Raw genomic sequence first — 23303 nt, 5'->3', positions numbered from 1 at the left:
CAGCAATGCTGGCTTTTGAGGAGAAAATAGTTAAGGATCAAATGCTAACAAGATTAAAAGCAAACCCACTTCTTGGAAGGCTCTTCCAAACCAGTAGACAGCGTAAAACTGCCCCATGGAGTTCCCAAGGGTATAAATCTTTCCTCATTTTTCTCCCATGGGCTGGTTGCTGACCTATAACCAGCAGCTTCGTGCTTAACCATGGTGCCCCCTAGACTCTTCTAATGCCAAGAACCAAACCCGTCACCATCAACTTGATGAAAACTCAGAAAAATCCTCCAGATCAGAGTAGAACTACTCAACAGGGTTTCTGAAACTGCGACTGTTTATGGGAATCGACAGTCTTCTTCACCTGAGGAGCAGCTGGTAGTTCTGACCATTCTTCGTCTGTGGTTCACAGCCCCTTGTTTAACCCGCTGCACCACCAGCTTCCTCTAATGCCAAGAAGATGTCAATACGAAACAGTTAGGTAGCATGAGAAACACACTCGCTTTAACACAAGGAGCATGTCTAAAGACTGTCCACGTATTTTGCCACAGTGGAGCCAACAGCTTTACCTGTTTTCCTTAGCCTAGTTTTTCAAAATTTTCTGAACTAGAATGTTTAATTCTGCAATAGAATTATCTTCTTAGCTTTGGAATTCATAGAGTTAGTTGAAGCAAGGTTTTCTCAATCCATGTATTTTCCAATAGTTGCGAGGAACCATCTACCTTCCTGGACCGAGTTTGTTCAATAAGTACCATTTAAATAAATTCATATTGCTATTGTCATGGGTGTGTATGGAAGGATGGCCCAGCTACTATTTTCCAGTTCTCTTTGTCCATTAATATATGTGTCATCTGTGGTTGTTTAAAGATAAATAATGCAGTTGATTTTCAAATAATAAAAAAGTTTCAAATATTATATGAAATAAACATTTCAAATAGTAATAAATAATTCAGCAAGCCTCTGGATGCATAATCCTTTTTTAGAAAAGAATCTATATATTTAGCTATAGTATTATCTTTGCAAATGCTTTTTACTACACTAGACCAAAATTAATTTTTTAATCCTTAGATATTTGTTGAACTCTAACTACATATGAAACATAGTGCTAGTTATTCAAAAACATCAAAACTATCAAGACATCATTCATATCTTCACACACACTGTGATCAGGTAATTTGAAATAAATTGAATTTTTCAATTATAGAGTGTCTACATCTGGTGATCGAAGTTCTGCTGCTTGAACTCTAAAAGTAGCATTTAACAAAATTAATTATTTGTAACACTGGAAGAATTGAGAACATTGTCTCTGTGGCAAAAAGATTTGTTTAATCAAAACAAAAGATTTTTCAAATAGCTGAATAAAATGGTACTGGGTGTGTGTTTATAAAATAACACATGCAAAGGTTACACACACACAATGAGTCTCATAAGAGTCGTGCATTGCACAGTACTTCACAACTGTATATTTTGAAATTTGGTTGCATTATTAATTGATTTTTTTATTGCTAGTGGTTACTGTCAGGTCTACTCTGACTTCGGGCTATTCATGGTTTCAGAGTAAATTCCATTGGGTTTTCTGTGCTGTGACTTCTGAGAAGCAATTTCTGTCTTCAGAGACACTTCTGAGTAAGATTGAACCTTCAGTCTTAGGCCTAGTACTGGAGTGATTAGCTGTTTGCGCCACACACAGACTTACTGCATAACTTATTGCTATTTGAAATGTTTAATATCATACTTGGAGCTTTCTTATTATTTGAAAAGTAGCTTTATTGCTCAGTTTCAAAAAGGTTTATGTCTGTGCAGTAATAAAACTATTTAATTGAATTTCCTCCCATATTTTATCTTCCCAGTTGCTCCACAGCTTCTTGGAATGAAATATTTGATCATCTCTTCCAGTTTTTATAATTTTCTTTAATTAAACCCAAAGAGTTTAATTTGTAATGGCACTATTTTATGCATTTAGGATTCTGAATTCGTGAAACAATACTCTTTCAGACTCTCTGAAGCTGTTATATTAAGTAAAACCTAATTATTATTTATCAATCTTCTGTGTCTTGATTTCTTGTGACACTCCCAGTGACTGGCTTGCTGTTGACCACTCTGAGCTCCCTATGAATTAGAGACCAGATGAATGATCCAATGGAGAGGAAAAATAATTGTATGACAGTTTCATGGATTTTACACGCAGTTTTTAAAATGGAATCAATATACATTTATCAAGACTACACCCATTATGTTTACAAAAACAAAAAGACTAATCTGATAGTAAGAGTCTGTGCTCTGCCCCTAGAAGATGGAAGACATAATATTCCTGATTCAATTTTTGATTAAACTTACTCTCATAGCAGCACTTTTAGAATATATATGTATGCGATTATATATGTACATGTAAGTTTATGCATAGGCAAATGCATATGCATGCAAATACATGTATATATTATTAATTTTGTCCAAAACTCTATAATCACATAAAAAATATTTCAATTTGCGCTTCTTTATTAATTGAATATATTTTATATTTCTAATTTATTTTCTTTCTTGACAGTTGTCTGATTGTCATTGACCTAATTTTCAAATAAGGGAAATTTTAAATGTTTGACTATTTAGATATATGAATATTATGTACATAAACTGTTAAAAATAATGTTCACTTTTTCTTTATGTAAAAATACCTAATTATTGTTTAAATGCCATAAATATAAACAAAATAATCAAGTACTGAAAGCATCACATTTTAATACATTTTGCATATATTTTCACACATTGTCACATTTTTCTATGCACATAATGACCTTGGGTTGATTGAACATATAACTTCATATTATTTTTTGCTTTGATATTTAGTACTCCATCATTTTGCACATTATATGGTATATTGAGTCCTTTCTATTTAAACCGTTTTTGAAACTAGGGTTCTAGGATCTACTTTATACTCAGTGTATACTTTTGAGGCACTCATTCAGGGATTTCCCAAATCAGACTTTTCAATATTCCTAGTTATAATAAGAGCTCGGTGATAAAGATCCCTGTTCGTTTATTGGGGTCTAGCTTGCTATTGATATTGGAATTTCCACCCAGCAGTACAATTTCGGGGTGAAACAGGCTGTGTGGTCTAAAGCCCTGTGACTGATGGTTCCTTCTACGCTTTCCTTCAGCGTGAAGTACCGACTCACTGTGCAACTGAACAGAGCAGAAGCTCCGATACCTTTCAGCCTGGCCGACACTTGCTGACTGAAAAATCTTTGCCGAGATTGTCTGTGTTGATACATATATATGGATTTTGACTGGCACTGCATCAGAACTGGAAACACTTTTGACAACTTGGCATGCACTATTGAGAATTCCCTGGTCACCGCAAAACGCAGGATGTCGCAGACTTTACTAAAATCTATATTCTCTCAGTCAAGTATTCTAATTTTCTTCATATTATTTGCTGTTGTGTTTTAGCCCTTCTTGTTCCTAGTGTCGCGGAGTGTGCCTTTTGCTCAAAATATATTCTATATTTTATTTCTGTCCTATAGAGTATTAATGTAAGTTTATATTATTATTATTTTGCACTTTCCCATTTTGCATGATCATTTTTAATCTTTCTAGGTGGTCCACCTGAGCTGTATCATCTCAGCATCTTTACCTAGTGGCATTTGTACCTTATTCTCCTGAGGAATATACACAAATATTTTATGTATTGTGTCACTCGTTAATTTTGCAAGATTTAATTAAGCAGATGTTAAAAATATTCACAGCAAAATGTAACTATTTTGTGAATTTAAAGCTTCAAAGTTTTAATTCTCTGATGTAATGTTAAACTTTGTTGTGCTTTTTCTATTTAACTCTTCAGTCAATGGGAACTTATTTGTATATATGTTGTGAATCATGACAAATGCTCTTCTGTGACTTCTATTAATTACATAATGTCTTCCTTATCTACTTTTATATTCATCATATATTATGTTGCTCAATATACTTTTAGAGTTGTCCAGGATTCAGTTACTAACTATTCATATTTGTGTGTCTTTATCCTCTTGAAACATGATTATTTGATAAGATGTTATTTTGTTAGTAAAGAAGAGAACAATTGCTGAGCTGGATTTAAAAATACACAAAATGAAATAAAGTCATTGAGAAGTGGACTCCGATTTACAGCAACCTTATCTGGCAATAGGTGGAGCAATAGGCGGCCCCGGGCTGCTAACCACAAGGTCAGCAGGTCGAAGTCACCAGCTGCTACTTGGGAGAATGATGAGGCTCCGTGCTCTCATAAAGAGCTACAATCCTGGAAACTCAAGAGGGCAGTTCTACCCTGCCCTCCAGAGTCACCAGGAATGAGTCAGAGTCAATGCAATAACAGGGAATTTCTGAGTCTAGGATGGAGTATAAGTGCCCCCCTGCGTTTCCAAGGTTATAGACCTTAGTGAAGCAGAGACTGCCATCTTTCTCCCATGAACTAAAATCACAGGCCTTTTGGAGAGTTGGCAAGTCCTTCAGTCACCGCTTGCACCAAGTTATTCAACTCAATATTTAAAATACATTGTCTCTATAAATGTAACAAAATGGCCCTTAGCTAATAAGGATTCCTAGCTTAGTTTAATAAATAAGCACTCTGAAGTTTGGAGAACTTTTTCAGCCGATCAAAGAAATAAGCTAGTTGATTGGGAATATAGGATGCAAATCTGAATCTATTTTTATCACAATGATACTAATTTAATGACAAGTTGCTTTCTCATCATATTTTCTATTCTTTTCAGATGTTACAGATGTATTTATAATTATTTTACAATTTTTAAGAATTCAGAGGGTCTTCCGGGAAAGCTTGAATTTAATTAAGTTAGCATCCTATATATGTAATGATGATTTCCAAACACATGCAATGTACTCTGCTCACACAGCTAAGCTAAAATTCTGCATTTGATCCCATTTTGTAATAAGGAGTTACTTACAACTTTGGACAAGATAGTCAGTAGGTAATATGGCACAGCTACCTCAAGTCAGTTATAAACCCGAAATGATAATTTTCACCAGGAATTCTAAACATGCACCCAGTGGCTTTCTTTCCCTCCTCACCTGCCGACCCTCAATAAGAAGTACTGGCCTGGGAGATCCAGATGAGTGTAGATAATTTACTCTCAGTCACCACTGCTGATAGCAGTAATGAACGTAAGCACATGCAGCTGAGGCAGCTAACTGTTGATTTGTTAGCTATTGTCCAGTCGGTTCTGAATCGCAGCAACTTCATATCCAATGGAACAAAACACTGCCTAGTCCTATCCTATCCTTTAAACCATTGACAGGTTTGCACCCACTGTGACAGCCACTGTATCCATCTTGCTCAGAGGCTTCCTTCCTTCCACTGACCACTCTGGACTGTACTGAGAATGAGGACCTTCTCCAGGAGCTACATGCTCCCTCTTAATGAAAGGTCCAAAGTGTGGGAGGCAATATCTCCCCATCTTTGCTCCCCAGGACATTCTTCAGGCAGCCCATGGTCTACTCAATATCCATTGCCAACATTATAATTCAAAATGCACACATAATTCTCCAGGCAGTCTTATCCATTGTCCAACTTTCCTTTTGAACACTTTAAAGAGTTTTGTTTTGATATTTTTTGGCTACAAATTTGACCAAAGAAATAGGTCATTTGATTCTCATTGGCTCCTTCCATTGTAAATTCAAGTTGAATGGAATCCTTGACAACTTTAGTCTTTTCTCCATTAATCATGATCTTTCCTAATGGCCAAGTGATGAAGATTTCTCTTTTCTTTATGTTGAGATAGATTCACCTTTGAAGATTGCTCTCTTTGAGCGTCATCAATAACTACTACAAGTCCTTGTCACTGTCAGCAAGCAAGGTTGTGTCATCTGTAGACCAAATGTTGTCAGTGAGTTTCCTCCAATCCTAGTCCTGCGCTCTTCATCTACTCCAGCTTCTCAGATTATTCTCAAAATACAGATGGAATATATGGTGAATGATAAAACCTTGATGCATATCTTACTTTTTTTTTTACCAACTGTGTAGTATCCAATCCTTTGTATAATTCAAATAACTGCCTCTTGGTCTGTGTGCTGAATAACCTCAATTGGTCTAAAATTTCTTTCTGCGGCAATATTAGCCATATTTTTTCATGATACATAAAATCAAATTTATTTTTTGTCAATAAAACAGAATTAAATATCTTTATAGAATCTTCAGCTTGCAGTGAAAAACATTTGGCATCAGCAATGGTAACTTTTATCCTGTCTTCTTTTAATCTGGCTTGCATTTCTGGTGGTTTCCTATAGATACATTCCTAAAATCATTTTTTCAAATCATTATCTTCAGCAAATCTCTACTTATGCACGATATCAATGATATATATTTGGCATTCTGTTGGATCACTTTTTTGGAATGTTCACAAATATGTATCTTTTCCACTTGGCTGTTCAGGGAGCTATCTTCCATGGTTGTATCCACTTTTGAAATATCGTAGATGATACTCAGCCAATTCCAAGAGTCTTGTTTTTCTTTAATTCCTCCGTGCAATTTGTACTATTTCCTTCAACACCACGTGTTCTTGATCATATGCTGCCTGCTGACATGGTCATATGTCAGTCACTTCTATCTGGTGCATTGACTATTCATGTTCCACATCTTCCCTTAACACTTCCTTTGTTGTTCCTTTGTTTTCTTATAGAGTACTTCAACATGGCAACTTGAATTTTTATTCAGTTCTTTCAGCTGGAAAAATGACAATGTTCTTTCCCTTTGAAAGCAGAAAAGTTATCTTTCTCTTGCAGAGCTGGCTGGTGGTTTTGAAATGCTGATCTTGCAGTTAGTAGCCCAATGTGTAACCACTACACCAGAAGGGCTCCTAAAGGGCTCCATCTTTAGGTAGAATATCTACATGATACTGTACATTAATTTTCCTGAACTTGTTCTGATTGATAATATTGAGTGCCTCCATCATTTCTTTTCTAACTCCAGGTGTTTGTGCATTTCATGATAATATTTTCCTGTATACTCTCCAGCTGCCCTTTGGAATTGTCTGCTTAGTTCCCTATTTCATTCATTCCAGTGCTTCTCCATTTAGGAGCAAGATTCTGATTGTCTTCTGAAATCATTTTTGTATTTTCTTTCTTTTCTTCATTTTAACAACCTTTTGCTTTCTTCATCTATGAGGTCCTTAATGACATTTCTTAACTTGCCTGCCCTTGGGAAATTAGTGTGACTAATTAGTGTGACTGCCCTTAGGTAATTAGTAATGACTAATCTATTACGGAATACAATTTTATTTTGTTTCCATTTTATTGCTTTTTAATAGCTAATGTGGTTTATGTTATTACAGACCATTTATGGAAAAGGTCTCAATATTTAAAAAAGAAAAAATACCCAACTCACTGCCATCAAGTCAATTTTGACTCATGGGACCCTGCAGGGCAGGGTAGAACCACTTCTATGAATTTCCAAGACTGTAATGCTACAGAAGCAGAAAACCCTGTCTTTCTTCTGCAAAGCTTGATGGTGGCTTCAAACTACTGACCTTGCAGTTAGCAGCCAATTGTGTAACCAGTACGTCATAAGGACTCCTTAGGGTCTCTATATTTAGGTAGGATATATTCTTGAGATTGTACATTAGTTCTCCTGAACTTGTTCTGAGCGATAATATTGAGCACCTCCATCTTTTCTTTTCCACAAATGTTGTCAGTTTGGCTCTTATGTGTCTATGACCAGATTACAGCTAATAATTACCACAATATGGAGCATAGGTGGTACAAACTAGAGTCTGTACTCAACTGCTAACCTAAATGTGGAAGTTCAAATCCACCCAGGAGCATTTCAGGAGAGAGGCCTGCCAATCTACTTCTGAAAATACCAGTCACTGAAAACCATATGGCACAGCTCAATAGCTCTACCTTGACACAGAGGGCTGCCAGGATTGGACACCAAGCAGTTGCTTGTTTGTTTTCAGTGCTCATCTCTGTGCGAATGTGCTGTGAAAGCACTGCGTCTCCACTGATAATAAATGCAGACTCTGAGACGCACAGTACTGGGAGGAAGAGCAGCACCACAGCCCTCCTGAGGAGCAACCAGGGCCAGATGCTAAAAGTCAGAGAGCTTCCTTCCTGCCCCTTTCTTTCCCTCTGACAGCGGAAACAAAGGTGTTAGGGTGTGGACCAGCGGTTCTCAACCTGTGGGTAATGACCCCTTTCACAGGAGCCACCAGATACATCACAGTAGCAAAATGACAGTTATGAAGTAGCAATGAAAATAATTTTATGATTGGGAGGGGGGGTCACCACAACATGAGGAACTGTATTAAAGGGTCGCAGTATTAGGAATGTTGAGAATCACTGGTGTAGATTATGGAAATGTTCTACAAGAAATTCTTGCACTTATTTTGTCTTAAAGGACACAATTTGCTTTGATTTATAATTAGGTCTTTCCAGCAACTTCATAACCATTTGATGATCTATCTAGGCAGTTGCTCCTATTCAAAAATAAAACAATCAAAAATAAAAATAGAAAACAAAACAAACAAACAATAAAAACTCACTGCCATCGAGTCAATTCTGACTCATAACAGCCCTATAGGACAGGGTAGAATTGCCCTCTTTGAGTTTCTGAGATTGTACCCCTTTACAGAAGAAGAAAACCTCATCTATTTCCCAAGGACCTGGCTGGTGGTTTGAACTGCTGACCTTGTAGTAAACAGCCTAATACTTAACTAATACATCACCTAGGCTCCTCTACATTTTCTTCCTGAAACACAAGTATCATGAAATAATTGAGGACTAGACATCAAAACATGGAAAATGTCTACTCAATTGACAAGGTCAAGATATTGACAAGTGAATCTTAACATGGCCAGCCTTTAATTTAAAAGTTTTAGTAGCTAAAGCTATCACTTAAGTTTGATTTTTTATGTCCAGCTAGTTATTGTACAGTAGGATTTAATCTGTATAGACTTTGCATTTCTGGGTGAAACATCTCTCTCAAAGATTCCCTAACATACAATCCAAAGCCTTTCCTCAATTGTATTTTCCATTTTATTCTTAGACACTTGATTTACATAGTAATTTAACTGTTAGAATTACAGTCATCAAATTAATTTACCCTGGGTAAGCAGCCAACTTGGACCATTTAAACCAAAAGAAACCTTAAGTTCTGAATTATCATACGAGATTGGCTCCCTACCTCAACTCACTGGAGACCTTCAGCCTACATACACACGGGAGTTCCTCATTTTCCTCCTCCAGGCAGTTTTGAAATTTGGTTTCCAGATTATTCCTTCTAAATCTGGCCACTTTGGGAAAGCTGCCATGTTTGACAGCAGCAAAGAAGCATCGGTGAGCGCTTGGCTTCCAGCAGCTGCCGCAGCAGCTGCCTCTCAACGCTCTGGTTCACATCATGGTGAAAACACAATAATCATATTTCGGAGTTCAGAGAATCAGCATTCCTGCTGAGTGACTGCAGACACCACGTATGGGAACATGACTGCAACCTGAGCCAAGGCCACTTGTCTTACAATTACCAGCGGCTGGTCGCAGGAGTGAAGAGGACAGCTTAGCAAGAGTCCATCTTAATACCGGACATAGAAGGCAAGAGAACAGAATCTCTAAAGTCATGTTGCATCATGCCACACATACGTCCATCACTGACAACATACATAAAAATATGAATGCGTACAAGGCAGCTGCAAAAGGTCTATAGTAAAATTTCCACACCTTCCCATTCTATTTCCCATGAATTTTTAAAACCCTTTCCTATATAATTCATTAGAAATTATATATGTAAATATTGTAATGCTAAACGTGCTCACTAATTACAGTATATAAAAATACCTATTTGCCATTCTATACTCAGAGATTCTGATTCAGTAGGTGTTGGATAGTCTCAGAACCTAAATTGTTAACTAGTATCCTGGTGAGTCTGGCATTGGTAGTACATACTTCATGATTTGAGAATTATTGTTTAGGAGGCTTATCACATTTGGAATAATGACAAAATGATTTATCTATAAAAACAAAATATGACAAAGAAAGATAAAAACAAAAAAATCCTATTTCTTTTCCTTCTTCCCCCAAACATTACTGTGTTCCACCTTGTCCTAAGCTAGGTAGACTATGAAATAAAAGTAAATGTAACTTATAATATTTGTAACCAAGAAGCTACAGTTTAGGTGAACAACTGTTTTGGTTTGTCTGAGACTGGGGACTCTCCAGGAAGTGAGAATCCTAGTGCTGAAACCTGTAAACATTGAAAAAAAGGACTAGAAATTGTATTACAATAAAGGAAGATATATGCTTTGAAGTAAATGTAAATAAAACATGGTAGAAGCTTGGATGAGGAAACCACCAATTCTGATTAAAACAATAGAATTAACCTTAAAAAATAAGGGTGCATTTGAATAGGATTTCAGCAACTGAGGAAGCCACATGCAAACAAAGTCCTTGCAAACAGAAGGAAGAAAGCATCTGAAAGAGTGTCTGAATGATTCAGAAATACCAGGCAGAAAGGTGAGAGTGAGAATTGAGAACTCAGTTAAGAAATCGGCGACCAAGCTCACTGCCATTGAGTAGATTGTCACTCAGAGCAGCCCCCCGAGAGCAAGCGTAGACTGTCCCTGTGGGTTTCTGAAACTGTAACGATTTATGGAACTAGAAAGCCTCGTCTTTCTCCAACCGAGCCGCTGCTGGTTTCAAACTGCCTACCTTGCAGTTAGTAGTCCACCCTGTAACTCACTACACCACCAGGGGTGGTGCTTTGGAAATATTAATTATTAAATGTGTGCTCCAATGTGATCTGTTCCTTGTATTTGAATTTTAAAAGATATGGAAACTGTTAGGAGGGATTGGAGTAGATGGGGACAGTGAACCTAAATGTTGAGGTTGAAGTCAATATTGTTAGAACCCAAAATATACATTTTTCCCCAAGACGTTTCTGAGACACAATCAATAAAACAGAATGAGTCATGACTGAATGACTGACAGAGGTGGAGATATGAACATGTTCGTGGAATCCTCAAGATCTATGAAGGTAATGTTGCTATCAATAGAGTTTGGGACATAAAAAGAAAACATTTTTTGTGTGTGTGCCAATTCAATTTTCAATATTTGAGTTTGTGTGGGCTGATCTAAGTATCTATTATTTTTGCTGGGTACTGTGAAGTCAACCCTATGTAAAAGAATAGAATTGTACCATAATGTTTCCAAAATAGTAATCTTTACAGGAACAGCTTGCCATAGTTTATCTTCAAGAGTTATTGGTTTGCTGCATTTGGCAACCTTTTTTTTGTTCTGCCAGAGACACTTGAGTATCTATTACTGTTTAACAAACCATCCCAAGGTCTACTGCCCTGAAACAATGAATGATTGCTATCTCCTAAGTTTTCTGGGTTAATTGGGCTCAGCGAGGCTGTTTGTTGAAGTTATCTCAGGCTTCATTCAATGAGATCACAGTTGAGGTAGCCTGAATGTCCAAGATGGTTTCTTCACACAGGTTTAGTGCCTCGTTTGGACTTCCCATGGTAAGATAGACTCACAGTAGTTGTAATTCTTATATGGTGGTCAGCCTCAAAGCAATGAAAGCACAATAGAAGTTGTAATTTTCTCTTAAAAGCCTGTCTGGAATTGTCACATCTTTACTTCTGTCAGAATGATACTCTTTTGGGATGAGTGATCCAAGGCCAACCCAGGTTCAACTGGAGGAAACATAGACTTCATATTTCAACAGTCAGAGTGACCACTTATATGCCACAGTCTTTAAGCTGCCACAGCGTCAATGGGACATCTATGTGGAAATGTTTTTGAGCAATAAGAAACCTGGAATGGGTGTCAGTAAAGAAACCAGTGTGAAAAATATGAACGGGGGAGTTTTACACTGAACTATTAAAAGTCAAACCTGTGGAAATGTATGAGATGATGGAACTGAGAATAGCAAAAGAATTGCCTTTAAGAGAGGAAACCCATCTGTAGACAACTGGACACCCCCTCCCAGAAGGGTCACAAAGAAGGGATGAGTCAACCAGGTCGCAGTAAAGCACCAATGAAACACACAATATCCCTCTGGTTCCTTGAGGCTTCCTCACCCTCTGCTACCATGACCCTAGTCCTGCCTTTCACTACGGGCTAGACCAGAGCATGTACACAGGTACAGATAAGAGACAAGAGCTCAAGACACACGACATCCAGGGGAGGGGGGTAGCGATACCAGAAGGGTAAGGGAATGATAGGGAGGAGAGGAGAGGAAGGAGGAATCGATCACAAGGATTTACGCATAACCCCACTGCCCCCTCCTTTCTGTTGAATAACAGAAACCATGGGGGAAGAGAGCTAACGGTCATATGAGATGAAATTATGATATGAATAGATATGAAAATAATACTTATAATTTATCCAGGGGTCATGAGGGTGTGGGGGAGGAGTGAGGGAAATAAAAGAGGAGCTGATACCAAGGGTTCCATAGAAAATAAATGTCTAGAAAATAATTATGGTAACATACGTACAAATATGCTTGATACAATTGATGTATAGATTGTTATAAGAGCTGCAAGAGCCCCAATAAAATGAAAAAGAAAGGAAACTCAATAAAGAAGAAAGATGCTAATAACCTATAACTGGGGTGCCAGCCTGAGATAGAAGAATGTCAAGAAAGAAGCGTGATTTGTGTACAAATGCTGCAGAAAACAGCAAAAAATGAAATGTTAGCGAGTTCAGAAACTCAAGTTGTAGGAGTTGTTTGTGCCTTGCAAGAGATAATTTGCTAAGAGACAGAGTCGGAAGCAAGTTGGAAAGGAGAGATCTTGAGCATATGTTGTCCCGGAGAATTCGGGCCTGAAAGGTGGCTGGAAACTGTAAGCACGGGTGTGTTTGAATGTGTTGGAGAATGCTTCTCGCGGGGGGCGGGGAGGGGATAGGAGACCTTCAAAACAGAGGAATATTAGAAGGACTGCCAGAGGTAATTTACAGAGATTCCTGGCTTCTGAACATTGGAAGACCCTGGACCGGACGGGAGGAAACACATGGAGATCAGTGGTCTACAGGTGCATTTGAGAGTGGGGTTGAAGGAAGTCTCTGCCCCTTCTTTTTGTGTGGAGGGAACTAAGCCACGGCTTCGTTCTGGAGCAGATTCCGTGATGGCTCACGTCCAGTTATTCCGCTACCATTCTTCATTTTGGAAGAGCTTTGTTCCTCACTTTTGCTTGTGTGATTCCTACCGATTTTCCCAGTTCCTTCTTCCAGGATAGGAGTCCTCCAGTTAAATAATTCACCCTCCTCAGAACCTTTCTTAGAATATTTCCTAAAATTCGGACTCCGTGTTTGGCTCTCTCCATACGTGTTCTTCACTGGCGTTTTCTCTCCCTTTCTAAGATTCTAAACACTGAACAGTAAATGAGGGCTTGGGCATGAGCAATGCCGGTCAAGGAAACACACTGAATTGTCAAACCCATGTCTGATCTTTTGCATTACCATTTTCCTTCACTATTTGGCTGCCCTGATTGATTACCAAATTCAGGTAGAACTTAAATAATTTAAAAAGACATGTCATAAAGATATTTGTTTTGCTTTTTTTCTCTTTTTTTAACTTCAGGAATTAGTAACATGCCCATTAAGTTCGTCATCTAAGTCAAGGGCTCTGAAATAAAGATAAAGTGGATATGCCTTTTGTGACATAGGCTGTTATTAAATGGGGTGCTATCTTCCACAGATCACCATGTATCCGTGTATCAAATGCCACCTAGCTAAAAGATTAGTGGAGCTCTCAGACTCTGAAACCAAAATGTTAATTTTCATGTCTTCATCCTGTCTTGCCTTTGAGTGAATAAGATGCAAAAAAGATATGATACATGACATTTACATTTTTTTCACGACCTAAGATATAAATTCCTTAAGGAAAGAAAAGTAGGTTTTCCATTACTTGGGTCACTGGGACTGGCATATGAACTCTTGGAAGGGATGGGTTGGTAAATGAATGACTGAGTGAATGAATGAAGCAAAGGCATAGAAATAAGCTTTATTTGAAGATAGGCTAAAAAATTATAAAGCAAATTAGGAATTAAGATGTGGGCATTACAGGAAATCTGATATATAAATATCCATCCCAGACATTGTATTATAAACCATAACTGTGCAAGCACAAAGACTTACACATGACAAATTCATGTGTAAACAGAATATGGTTGGTTCTCCTATGTTCTGAACTAGAAGTTAGAAACTACTGAAGGCAAATAAAATATTTTCAAGTCTTCACTGGTGGAAGAATTAAAAATTTGTGATATTTCAAATTATTTGGGGATAAAACAGGTTTTTTAATGAGTATAGGTATCCATTAGTCAGCAATATTTCTATCCTTTCACCTTTCCTCCAGAAAGAAGATTTGTTTTGTACCTAAGAGCAGGAGTGGTGGTGAAAATAAGCAGTCGTTTTTTTAGTTGCAAATTATAAGATGAGTTTCCCATTTTGTTCTAATCGCAGCGTTGAAACAAGCACTACTCCTCTTACAGAGCACATTGCTTAATCCAAAGAAAGGAAAAATGCAGACATCAAACATCTACTAATCCTTTTACGGAGCACATTGCTTAATCCAAAGAAAGAAAAAAATTGTAGACATCGAACATCTCCCTTTGTGCTCAGAACCCTTCGTACAGAATAGATTTATGGTATCTAGCTTGGTATACTCAATGCAGCTTAACAATTTCACTTTCCATCATTGCAAGTTCTCACTTATGTAGGTTGTAAATTGCCTGCAGAGCTTAATCTGTAGTTTTGCATGTAGGATTTAATGTGGAGAGGGAGAAGAGGCAAGAGCTCTCCTGCAATTAAATCTGCCAAATAATAGTTACAAAATTATAACTAAGGTATAAAAATATTTATTCATTCTGGCTATCCTGGTGATATCCTTTAATTTGGAAGGCAAAAGTCTATGATAAAAGGACAGTAAAAGAACTCTGAAAACCAGCCTTCAGAGCGGTGTCTTCTCTTCAGATTGATAGATTGCTATAAGCAAGGCAAGCAGGAATAACTGTCAGGCTACATGTAAAGGTCAGTGAAAACTCAGAGAACTCCAGTGTTTAGTAAACCATATCCCCAAACATAGGAAGCACAAGGGGAAAGCCTAGTTTGACAGACATTCTTTCGAAAACATTGTTCACACATAAGGACTTGGAGATATATATACACCTCACTCAGAAGTCATCCTGATAAAGTGAGCTGATATTTTTATTTAATGACTGATCTTGCCAAGTGATATCAGTAATTCTTCAATGTCAAAATGTAAAGCTAAAGAGGAATTTACTATTTTGTTGCTCCTTACATCCTGATATATTATGGCAAGTGCTTGGGAAGCGCGCGCGCGCGCGCACACACACACACACACACACACACACACACACACACACAACGACAATGAGGTTGTGTTGGGTTTTGCTTTTTCCAAGAAGACATTTATCCTAGGTCAAGGTTAAAGCTTCCATGCATTCCTATTGGCTGAATGAGCGCATAAATTAATGCTTTCGGAACAGCTTTAATTGGCACAGCTGACATAAGAAATGTGTGACTCAGCTTCTAAGTTGGCATCAGACGCACATGTACAGGAGTTGCCTTATCTCTGCACCACGTATGGCCTTCCATCCCCTTCCCTTCCTCCCATTCGCATCATCAACTTTCACCACATGTGGCTGAAGTTGCGCCTTCAAAATCAAGAGCCCTTGGAGAATAATCTTGTGAAAACTATGGGTCATTGAAAATGTGGACGATATGCCGTTGTCTCTTGCATTTACATTTTGATTAAGTGAAAGTCTCTTAATTTGGGTCATTATCGATACATAAATCTGTGGAGAAAATGAACATGCATTTATAATGTAACTAGTATTACATGATTTATGGTTCTTGTAATGTGCGAGTACAGGAGGGTGCAAGAGGGGTCCAGCTCTTAAATCCCCCAGGCACGGAGCACTGCTGGCACCTAATGTGGCAAATGCCCGTCCCCTGGGAAGGCCAGCCTAGGGCTCGCAATGTCAAATCGCTCATTATTGCACCTGCACCAGGTCTCCCACTTTAAAAACTGTCATACATAAATTTGTCTATTCTACTGGGCAGATAGATCTTCCTGTAAAGGGATTGAGAGTGTACAATGAAAGGCTCAAAATGGGTTTCCATACCTGATTGTGGACTTTGTTTAGGAATTTTGGCTACCGCTTGAGGGCTGGAGGTGGAGAGCACCCGCTGCTGGTTGGCAGAACTGTGGATGCTGCTGGGAACAGCTGATGAGACGTTCTTGCGTGGCTTCATGTCTTGCAGCCACATGGGTGAGGCTTCAAAGGCCTGCATCCTCCTAGCGTGGCTGTTGGCGTTGACTTTCAGGTAGGCCTGGGCCTTGTGCTCCTGAAGTTCTCCGTAATTGGCATCGGTCACCCTGCACTCATACAAGCCTTCATCCTTTTTCCTCACTTTAGAAATCTGAAGCTTGTGGGAGATATCATTGCCTTGAACTTTCACTGTCTGAAAAATTGCAGGTAAAAAAATAATCAAGTGCTACATCAAATGGTTTTGTTCACATTACTTGTGTGAATTTTGTTAAGGTCTGAAAGAATGGGGAGGCACCGATGATGGTCTACTAGGGGCCTAGATAGTACAAATGGTTGGCACATGACTACTCACTTAAAAGTTGCTGCATGGATGGGCTCAATCATAACAACAATTGTAAGGATGGAATGCAAGACGGTGTTTCTTTCTGTTTTGCCTACAGCCACTTTGAGCCTGAGGTGACCTTATAGCACCGAACTATAACAGCAACACTAACTTAAAGGTTGCTGGTGTGAATCCACTGAGTGATTTAAAAGAGAGGCGTGGTGATCTGCTTTTGTTAAGACTGCAGTCACCAAACCTCTAGGTAAAACACAAGGGTTTTGAATTATATCACAGGCACAATTAGGGAGTTTGCTTATTTTATCAACAATAAAACTTGAAGGTCTTATTTTTCCTATTCCACTAACAGCTGGATTAACGGAATATTGGGATCACGAGTTTAAATCAGCCAGCCTCAGATTCAGTGACTCATTTCCCAGATTCCAGTAGCAGTTCTGTTATTTTCTAAGGGCCCAATTTCTGCCTACTTGACTCAGCTGAATGAAGCACAGATAAAATTAGACCATGTCTATAGTTTATTGTTTCCTCTTTTCTTCATTGTGAGTTGCAAACTAAGCCTCTCAACTCTGAGAGAAGTCGATTTTCCTTTTGTTTCTCACAAGGAAGTCTAGGTGACGATGCACCTTTATGTTCACATTGGGATGACTCATAAAGGCACAGGCAAAATAGCCTTGGTTATTAGACGTAGTTCTAAAACTTTTGGTGTGGTTTTGCCCATCATCATAGAGTGCCAAGATTAGTATTACATGAAGTTTATGGCCAAGCGTATATCCTACTGTGATGGTAGGAAATTTATGGCACTGAAAGTCGGATGCCATCAATTAAACACGAGTTTGGCCTGCAAAATGGAAATATATTCTCTTATTTCTTGTAATTAACTCTATTTCAATTTAATCATGAGATCTACATATATCCATAAATCTTATTTGATATATATCATATAGTCAACATAATTGATAATAGTCAATTATTTTATAAGGCAGGCAGAGTTTAATATTTTGGATACTTAGAAAGCTAGAGAAAAGAAATGAAGAAGGTAAGCATTTATTTTGCTCCCGTCTACCACATTTTTACACGGTTATAAATGGTTATGAGAACATGAATAAGTTCATCTATTCATCTGTTTTTGTTTTTTTTTTATAGTTTTCAATGTTTGGGCTATAAACCATAAAGGTACATTTACATAAATGCAAAATTACATGAAATTATTGCTACAAAAATAATGAAAATAAGTAGTTTCAAGTATATCCTCAGTTGAATCTCCTAATAGAGTTTCGGGTAGCCAATGTATTTATATTATTAATAGCCCATTTCAGTGATTCTCAGCATTAGTTGCACTTTAGAATCATCTGGGGAACTTTAAGGAATATTCTCACTTGCGTTAATGCAGAACTATTCAGTCTACATTTCTATAGGTGGTGCCAATACCAATGGTTTATAAAAGTCCTCTGAGGAATTTTAAATTAAGGACTGCTGAGTTAGGAGATATATTCAAGGTCATTTCCTGGGCATGATGGGAACTACTTTTGACCTAATTTGTGTTTAGAATTCTTTCCAGGTGACTAGATTCTATGAAGTACTTGGCATAGATGGTACTGTGACCAGTTGTGTATATGGTTATATATGTCTATATCTACACATATTTAGGCCAGGTGTCTGATTTTTGACTAATTTTTTAGAGATTTGAAAGACATAAAAGTTAAAGATGAATGGTCAATACAGAATTTCTCCAATTATATATGAATATGAAAATGAAATATTTGAGAAAAAGTTATTCTTCCCAATTGAATTTCTTAGCAATGCTTTTCTAGCACCATATAAAAACAATTTTCTGTGATATAAGAATAATAGAAATTGAAATATTCTAAAATGTCAGTGCATTTATGAATATAAACTGGAGTTTTTGTTTGTTTTTTTTTCTAGTAGAAATTATACATTTAGATCACAGAGCTTGATTCTTCTAATAGACTACATTTGTACACAGGCATGTTGTTATGCAAATTTTATACCAACTAAGATTATATTGTAAGATCTTAAAAATAAAATTCAATTTTAAGTATGTATCATTTGGTTTTTAGATTCTTAAAAAGGCAATATTTATGCTTAGCATATTTTCCATTATTATTATAAAGTGATTTATTTTCTAGTAATGATAACTCGCTTATTATTCATCAGCTAGTTAAGCAGTTTTATTAATATAAAGCGAGATTATATGTGTGGCATTATTTGAGTAATTGTAATACAAATATTTTCATGGTTTTTCTTTTAGTTTAACACTAAATTATTAAAACCTGTAGAATAGAACACATTTCTGTATTTCAAATAGGTCAACTTCCTTTCACTATTTTTTCATAATTATGTATGATTTTTAACCCTAGCATGAGAAACACATTGCATATATTTTATTGGGAATTATGAATGCTATTCTAAAATGAATTGTTTTTCTTCTTTGCTTATAAGGGTTATTGACATTATGTTAGCTGCTTTAACTCTTTCAACCTAGGAAGATTTAAGCATTTTGTTAATTTAATTCCTACTAAAGGATAATTGTCTGTAAGATTGAATGGATATCAGGACTACAACCCTTTGCTCTTATCAGCATATAATTTTTATAAAGATCAAAGGCAAAAATGAGTCACACAACTTCTTTTGATGGCACTGGTTAAATATTTACATGACTGAAATCTAAATTTGTTTCCATTTTTATATAACTAATGAGGTAAAAGACTGGTTTCTCTTCAGGCATTTGCAAATTTGCCTTCCCTGGGGACAATATAAAGTCGGGATAACGTAAAATGTTTTCTAAAATTGGGAATTCTTGAACCTATTTTCATATTGGTCCTGCCTGCTAGCTAAGGCAGGAGTCTAGTGACCTGGCCCTTGGCTACTCACACTGATCTTGGTCCCACCGTTGTCCGGCTCCTGCTCTGGTAAGAGCTCCACCTGTGGACGACACAAAAGCTCATAGTGGGACCCAGGCTGCTTCCCTAGTCCCTCCGAAGTTTCTGACCTAGTCGCCAGGGGAAGCAGGCTTTGCCCAGTCTGCATTAGAGACCAGTGTCTCCATAGGTCCACATCTTTTAATTGGGGTGATATAGAAAATTAGGTGGGGGAGAACTGGGCTGGGGTGGGGATGGGGGACAAGAACCTCTGCCCCATTCACATTCCGTTCTTGATCTGGAAGCTCTGCTGCAAAACTCAAATGGCAGTCTGCAGGCGGTCGATCCCTCCTGCTGCTGGATGGTGGCAGTCATGCTCAGCGCCAGCGGAGCCTGCTAGGAGGCTGCGGCTGGGCTGGCCAGAACGGAGCCTGGGCTGGGTGCAGAGCCCGGCCGTCCCAGGAGTCACGGAGAGCAAGGCTGAGTGAGTCAGGGAGCATGGCATGAGTGGATGTTTTCCCAGGAGTTCCTGGTTGTCTACCCCAGCAGCTCCCAGCTCCATTGTTTCTCACCTGGGCTCCGCTGTGTGTGTGTGTGTGTGTGTGTGTGTGTGTGTGTGTGTGTGTGTGTATGCTTTGGTTCTGTCTGTGTGTGTGTGTGCTCAGTTTGTGTGTGTGTTGGCTTAGTGCATGTGTGTGTATGCTTTGGTTGTGTGTGTGTGTGTGTGCGTGTGTGTGTGTGTGTGTGTTTCTGTCTCCGCATGTCCACCGCCTCTTTTGACCAACTCCAACCCCCCATTCTGCTAAGATCTCTCATTTCGGCTAAACTTCAGTCCTTCACTTTCCTTCAGTTGGGGCTCAGCACCGTTCCGTTTCTGGTGCTCTTCCACTCGCCTCCCCTTTTCTCCTTCATCTTTTCTGCTGTCTTCCTTTCAGTGCCCCTAACCATCCTCCCTCTCTTGTTCTTTTTCCTCTCTCACTCTGGCCCTCTCCCTTTCTCACTCCTCTCCCTCCCCCCTCTCTACTCCCACTGCTCCTTTCTCTTCCTCCCTTCCTTGTTCCCCCCAGAAGTTCTCTCTCCTGCCTTCTTTCTCTCCCTCTGTTTCCTCCAGTTGTCTCCTGCAATACAAGTATTAGGTCCTAGGCAGCAGGCGGGGTGAAGACCCCCACACCTTTTATCACTCTCCCTCACCCCATCCGCCAGAAAACTGGTCATATTTTAAGCTGTATCAACCCGGTCATGCCCTCCAGAACATCTTCACAATAATGATCCTTACCAAGAGGACTGCCCAGGTTTAGATTTCTTCCTTGCCACCTAGAGTCATGGGGACACATTCTGTTTTGGACTCCCTGCCAACCTTTGAAGTCACTGGCCCCATGACAGATGGACTGGTCAAAGGGGCGGGAGATAGGAGGAACCTGGAAACCATCTTGGGTCCAGATCCTGTCTGAACAGCCAGAGACCTTAGAGGATTGAATGGGGCAGATACAGATGCTGGGGGTATTGTGGAAGATTTGCCTCCGCTACCTGCGGGCCAGCTGCTTCTGCTCCAGGTTCCAGGTCCTCAGGGCCCCTCAGGAACCACCACTGAATCTCCAGGTACACAGAGGCGGAGCCGCTCTGGAAAGCGCAGGACATCTCCACATTCTGCCCCTCAATCGCCGTCACATTCCGTGGAAACTCGGTGAATTTTGCTGCAAAAGAGTAAAGCATTCCTTTGGAACATTTCCACCATTCTTGTCAGCGTTTCTTTCTTTGAGAGTTCCCTGCGTTTTCTTTCTTCTTTTTTCACTTCGCCTAGCTTCCCAATCCCCCTTTGTCTGTCTTATTTTTGGGATAGTGCCTAAACCATTTTGTTGCTGATGAAATCGTGATAATGGAAAGGTTAATGAGCTTGCCAATAACCCCCCCCCCCCCGTTAGCTAAGCGGCTCGCTGTGGTACCCAAACATCGTGTGTCCGATTGCAGTATTCTCCAAAACTCACTGAAGGATTCAGTGCAGCACAATGTCGACGGACTGTGGAGTTGATATCTAATGAAGCCAGGAGCGCCTAAGTTTTAAACAAGCTATGACCAATTAGGAATTTCATGTAATAGAGAGGGGCCATGGTTATCTATCAAAATGCTCATTCCAGCTACATGCAAACACGTATAAACAAGCGTGCCTGCAGCCTACGGCAGTGAGAAACCCATCACCTACTTTCTAAACCAGTTTATGTCCCTCTAAATTAGCCTTCAAGTGTGTGCTCATGAAGCTATAGATCTTAAATGGCAAGAATCGCACACATCCTGGCTTAATACAAGGTACAGGTTATTTTGAAGTCAGTATCGTACCCCCCACCCTCCCCTACCTGGGTCCCAGTTTTTCATTTCCAGCCTTGCCACTTCTGGTTTGCAAGATTTCACAGAGGCATGGTGAAACTTACACAAAATCTCCTCCCTTGCAAACACCCATCTTTCACAGAAAATGCTTGGGATGGTTGCTTTTACCTTGTCTCGGGGACACTGTACAGCAAGCTGACAAATTCCTAAAAGTGATCTTGGAATGGTTTGTGGCTGAGGGGAGTGCACACCTACAAGGCCCCCTTAGAAAACCTAATAGAGGGGGCTGCAGGACTGATTGAGATTGGATACACTAAGCCCCCTGCCCCCACTTTTTAAAGAGAGACTCCATCAGCATCTCTTTTCAAAATTGTATGAAATCTCTGATTAATCTCTGTTACAACTGCCCTGTCTTGTTACTTTAAAGAGGCTGGGAGAGGACATGGAGAAGACATCTCAACATCTGAAAAAGACGTTCCTGCTGGGGCTAGGAGTCTGGCATTTCTGCTGGCAGAAGTGATGCAGCCTTCTGGCAGAGCTATGTGATCTGTTCATGGTACTGAAATGATCACTGCAGCCTGCGAAGTCCTAACAACTGGATTCAGCAGGGCTGCTGCTGTTTGTATGCAAGTCCTGCCCTTTTTTGGGTCCTCGGAGGAGTCTGTCCTTTGATAAAGATGCATGCCCACAAAGTCACGGGGTCCAAGAAAAGGGAAACTCTCAAAAGCATTCTGCATACATGGAGAAGGGGGTTGTCAATGGACAGCCCCCCATTTCTAGCTTTCTGTTTGTTTGCGATGATTATGTATGCATGATTGGCTACCCTGTGCATGCACAGGGTACAAGGCACAGGACACAGAAACAAGGCACACACACACACACACACACACACACCCCTGTGCCCAATTTGTGCTCACTTAGGAACCTACCCCATCGGCAGACAGCAACTAGGTATGTGTCAAACCTAGCTTACCTCAAATTGCATAAACTTTAAAGAAAAATGCCAAATGAAATACACTCCATGCAACCTAGCCCCGTTACTTGCTAGGAACCTCCATCTGCTTGGCCATTCTTGGAATTGAGAGAACACACACACACACACACACACAAACAAATGCATATGTACCAATGAGCAGACTTACCTTGGGAAGAAAGCCCCTGTTGTACATATAAAACGGAAAAGAAAACAAATCCAACATATGCCAAAAAGATCCCCATCATTCCAACAACAACAACAAAAAACACCCAAAAGAGGGGGGCTCACATCAGCGTAGCCAGTGGCCAGAAAGTCCTAAAAGAAACGCATACAGATGCACCCAAAAGCTCTGTCTCAGCGCCCTGGGCGCGACGCTGCAAACATCCTGCTGCTCGCTGCTCAGCGAGGACTGGCTCTGGAGAGCGGGGATCGCTGTTCGCGAAGGTTACAACCAGCTGGCTCTGATTCCCGAGGCTCCAAGTCCAGACCCAGGCTGGAAAGGCTGGAAGCGTTCCGGT

At 39.3% G+C, this 23303-nt stretch overlaps 1 protein-coding gene across 2 annotated transcripts in view; it reads right to left on the bottom strand.

Annotated features, from left to right (window-relative positions):
- The window catches only part of VSTM2A (V-set and transmembrane domain containing 2A), a 31785-nt gene extending 8755 nt beyond the window's left edge, over nucleotides 1–23030 (bottom strand). For both annotated transcript variants that reach the window (XM_075557531.1, XM_075557532.1), the window contains exons 1-4: nucleotides 22952–23030; nucleotides 21015–21181; nucleotides 19501–19551; nucleotides 16122–16461 (exon numbers count right to left, since the gene is read on the bottom strand). In XM_075557531.1, coding sequence (XP_075413646.1) covers nucleotides 16122–16461; nucleotides 19501–19551; nucleotides 21015–21181; nucleotides 22952–23030 — 637 coding nt within the window. The remainder of the gene's footprint in view (nucleotides 1–16121; nucleotides 16462–19500; nucleotides 19552–21014; nucleotides 21182–22951) is intronic.
- Nucleotides 23031–23303: the final 273 nt, after the last annotated feature.

Source organism: Tenrec ecaudatus, chromosome 9, assembly GCF_050624435.1.
Source record: "Tenrec ecaudatus isolate mTenEca1 chromosome 9, mTenEca1.hap1, whole genome shotgun sequence".
In the NCBI taxonomy this organism is placed as follows: Eukaryota; Metazoa; Chordata; class Mammalia; order Afrosoricida; family Tenrecidae; genus Tenrec; species Tenrec ecaudatus.
This window is presented reverse-complemented; position numbering and strand designations above follow the sequence as displayed.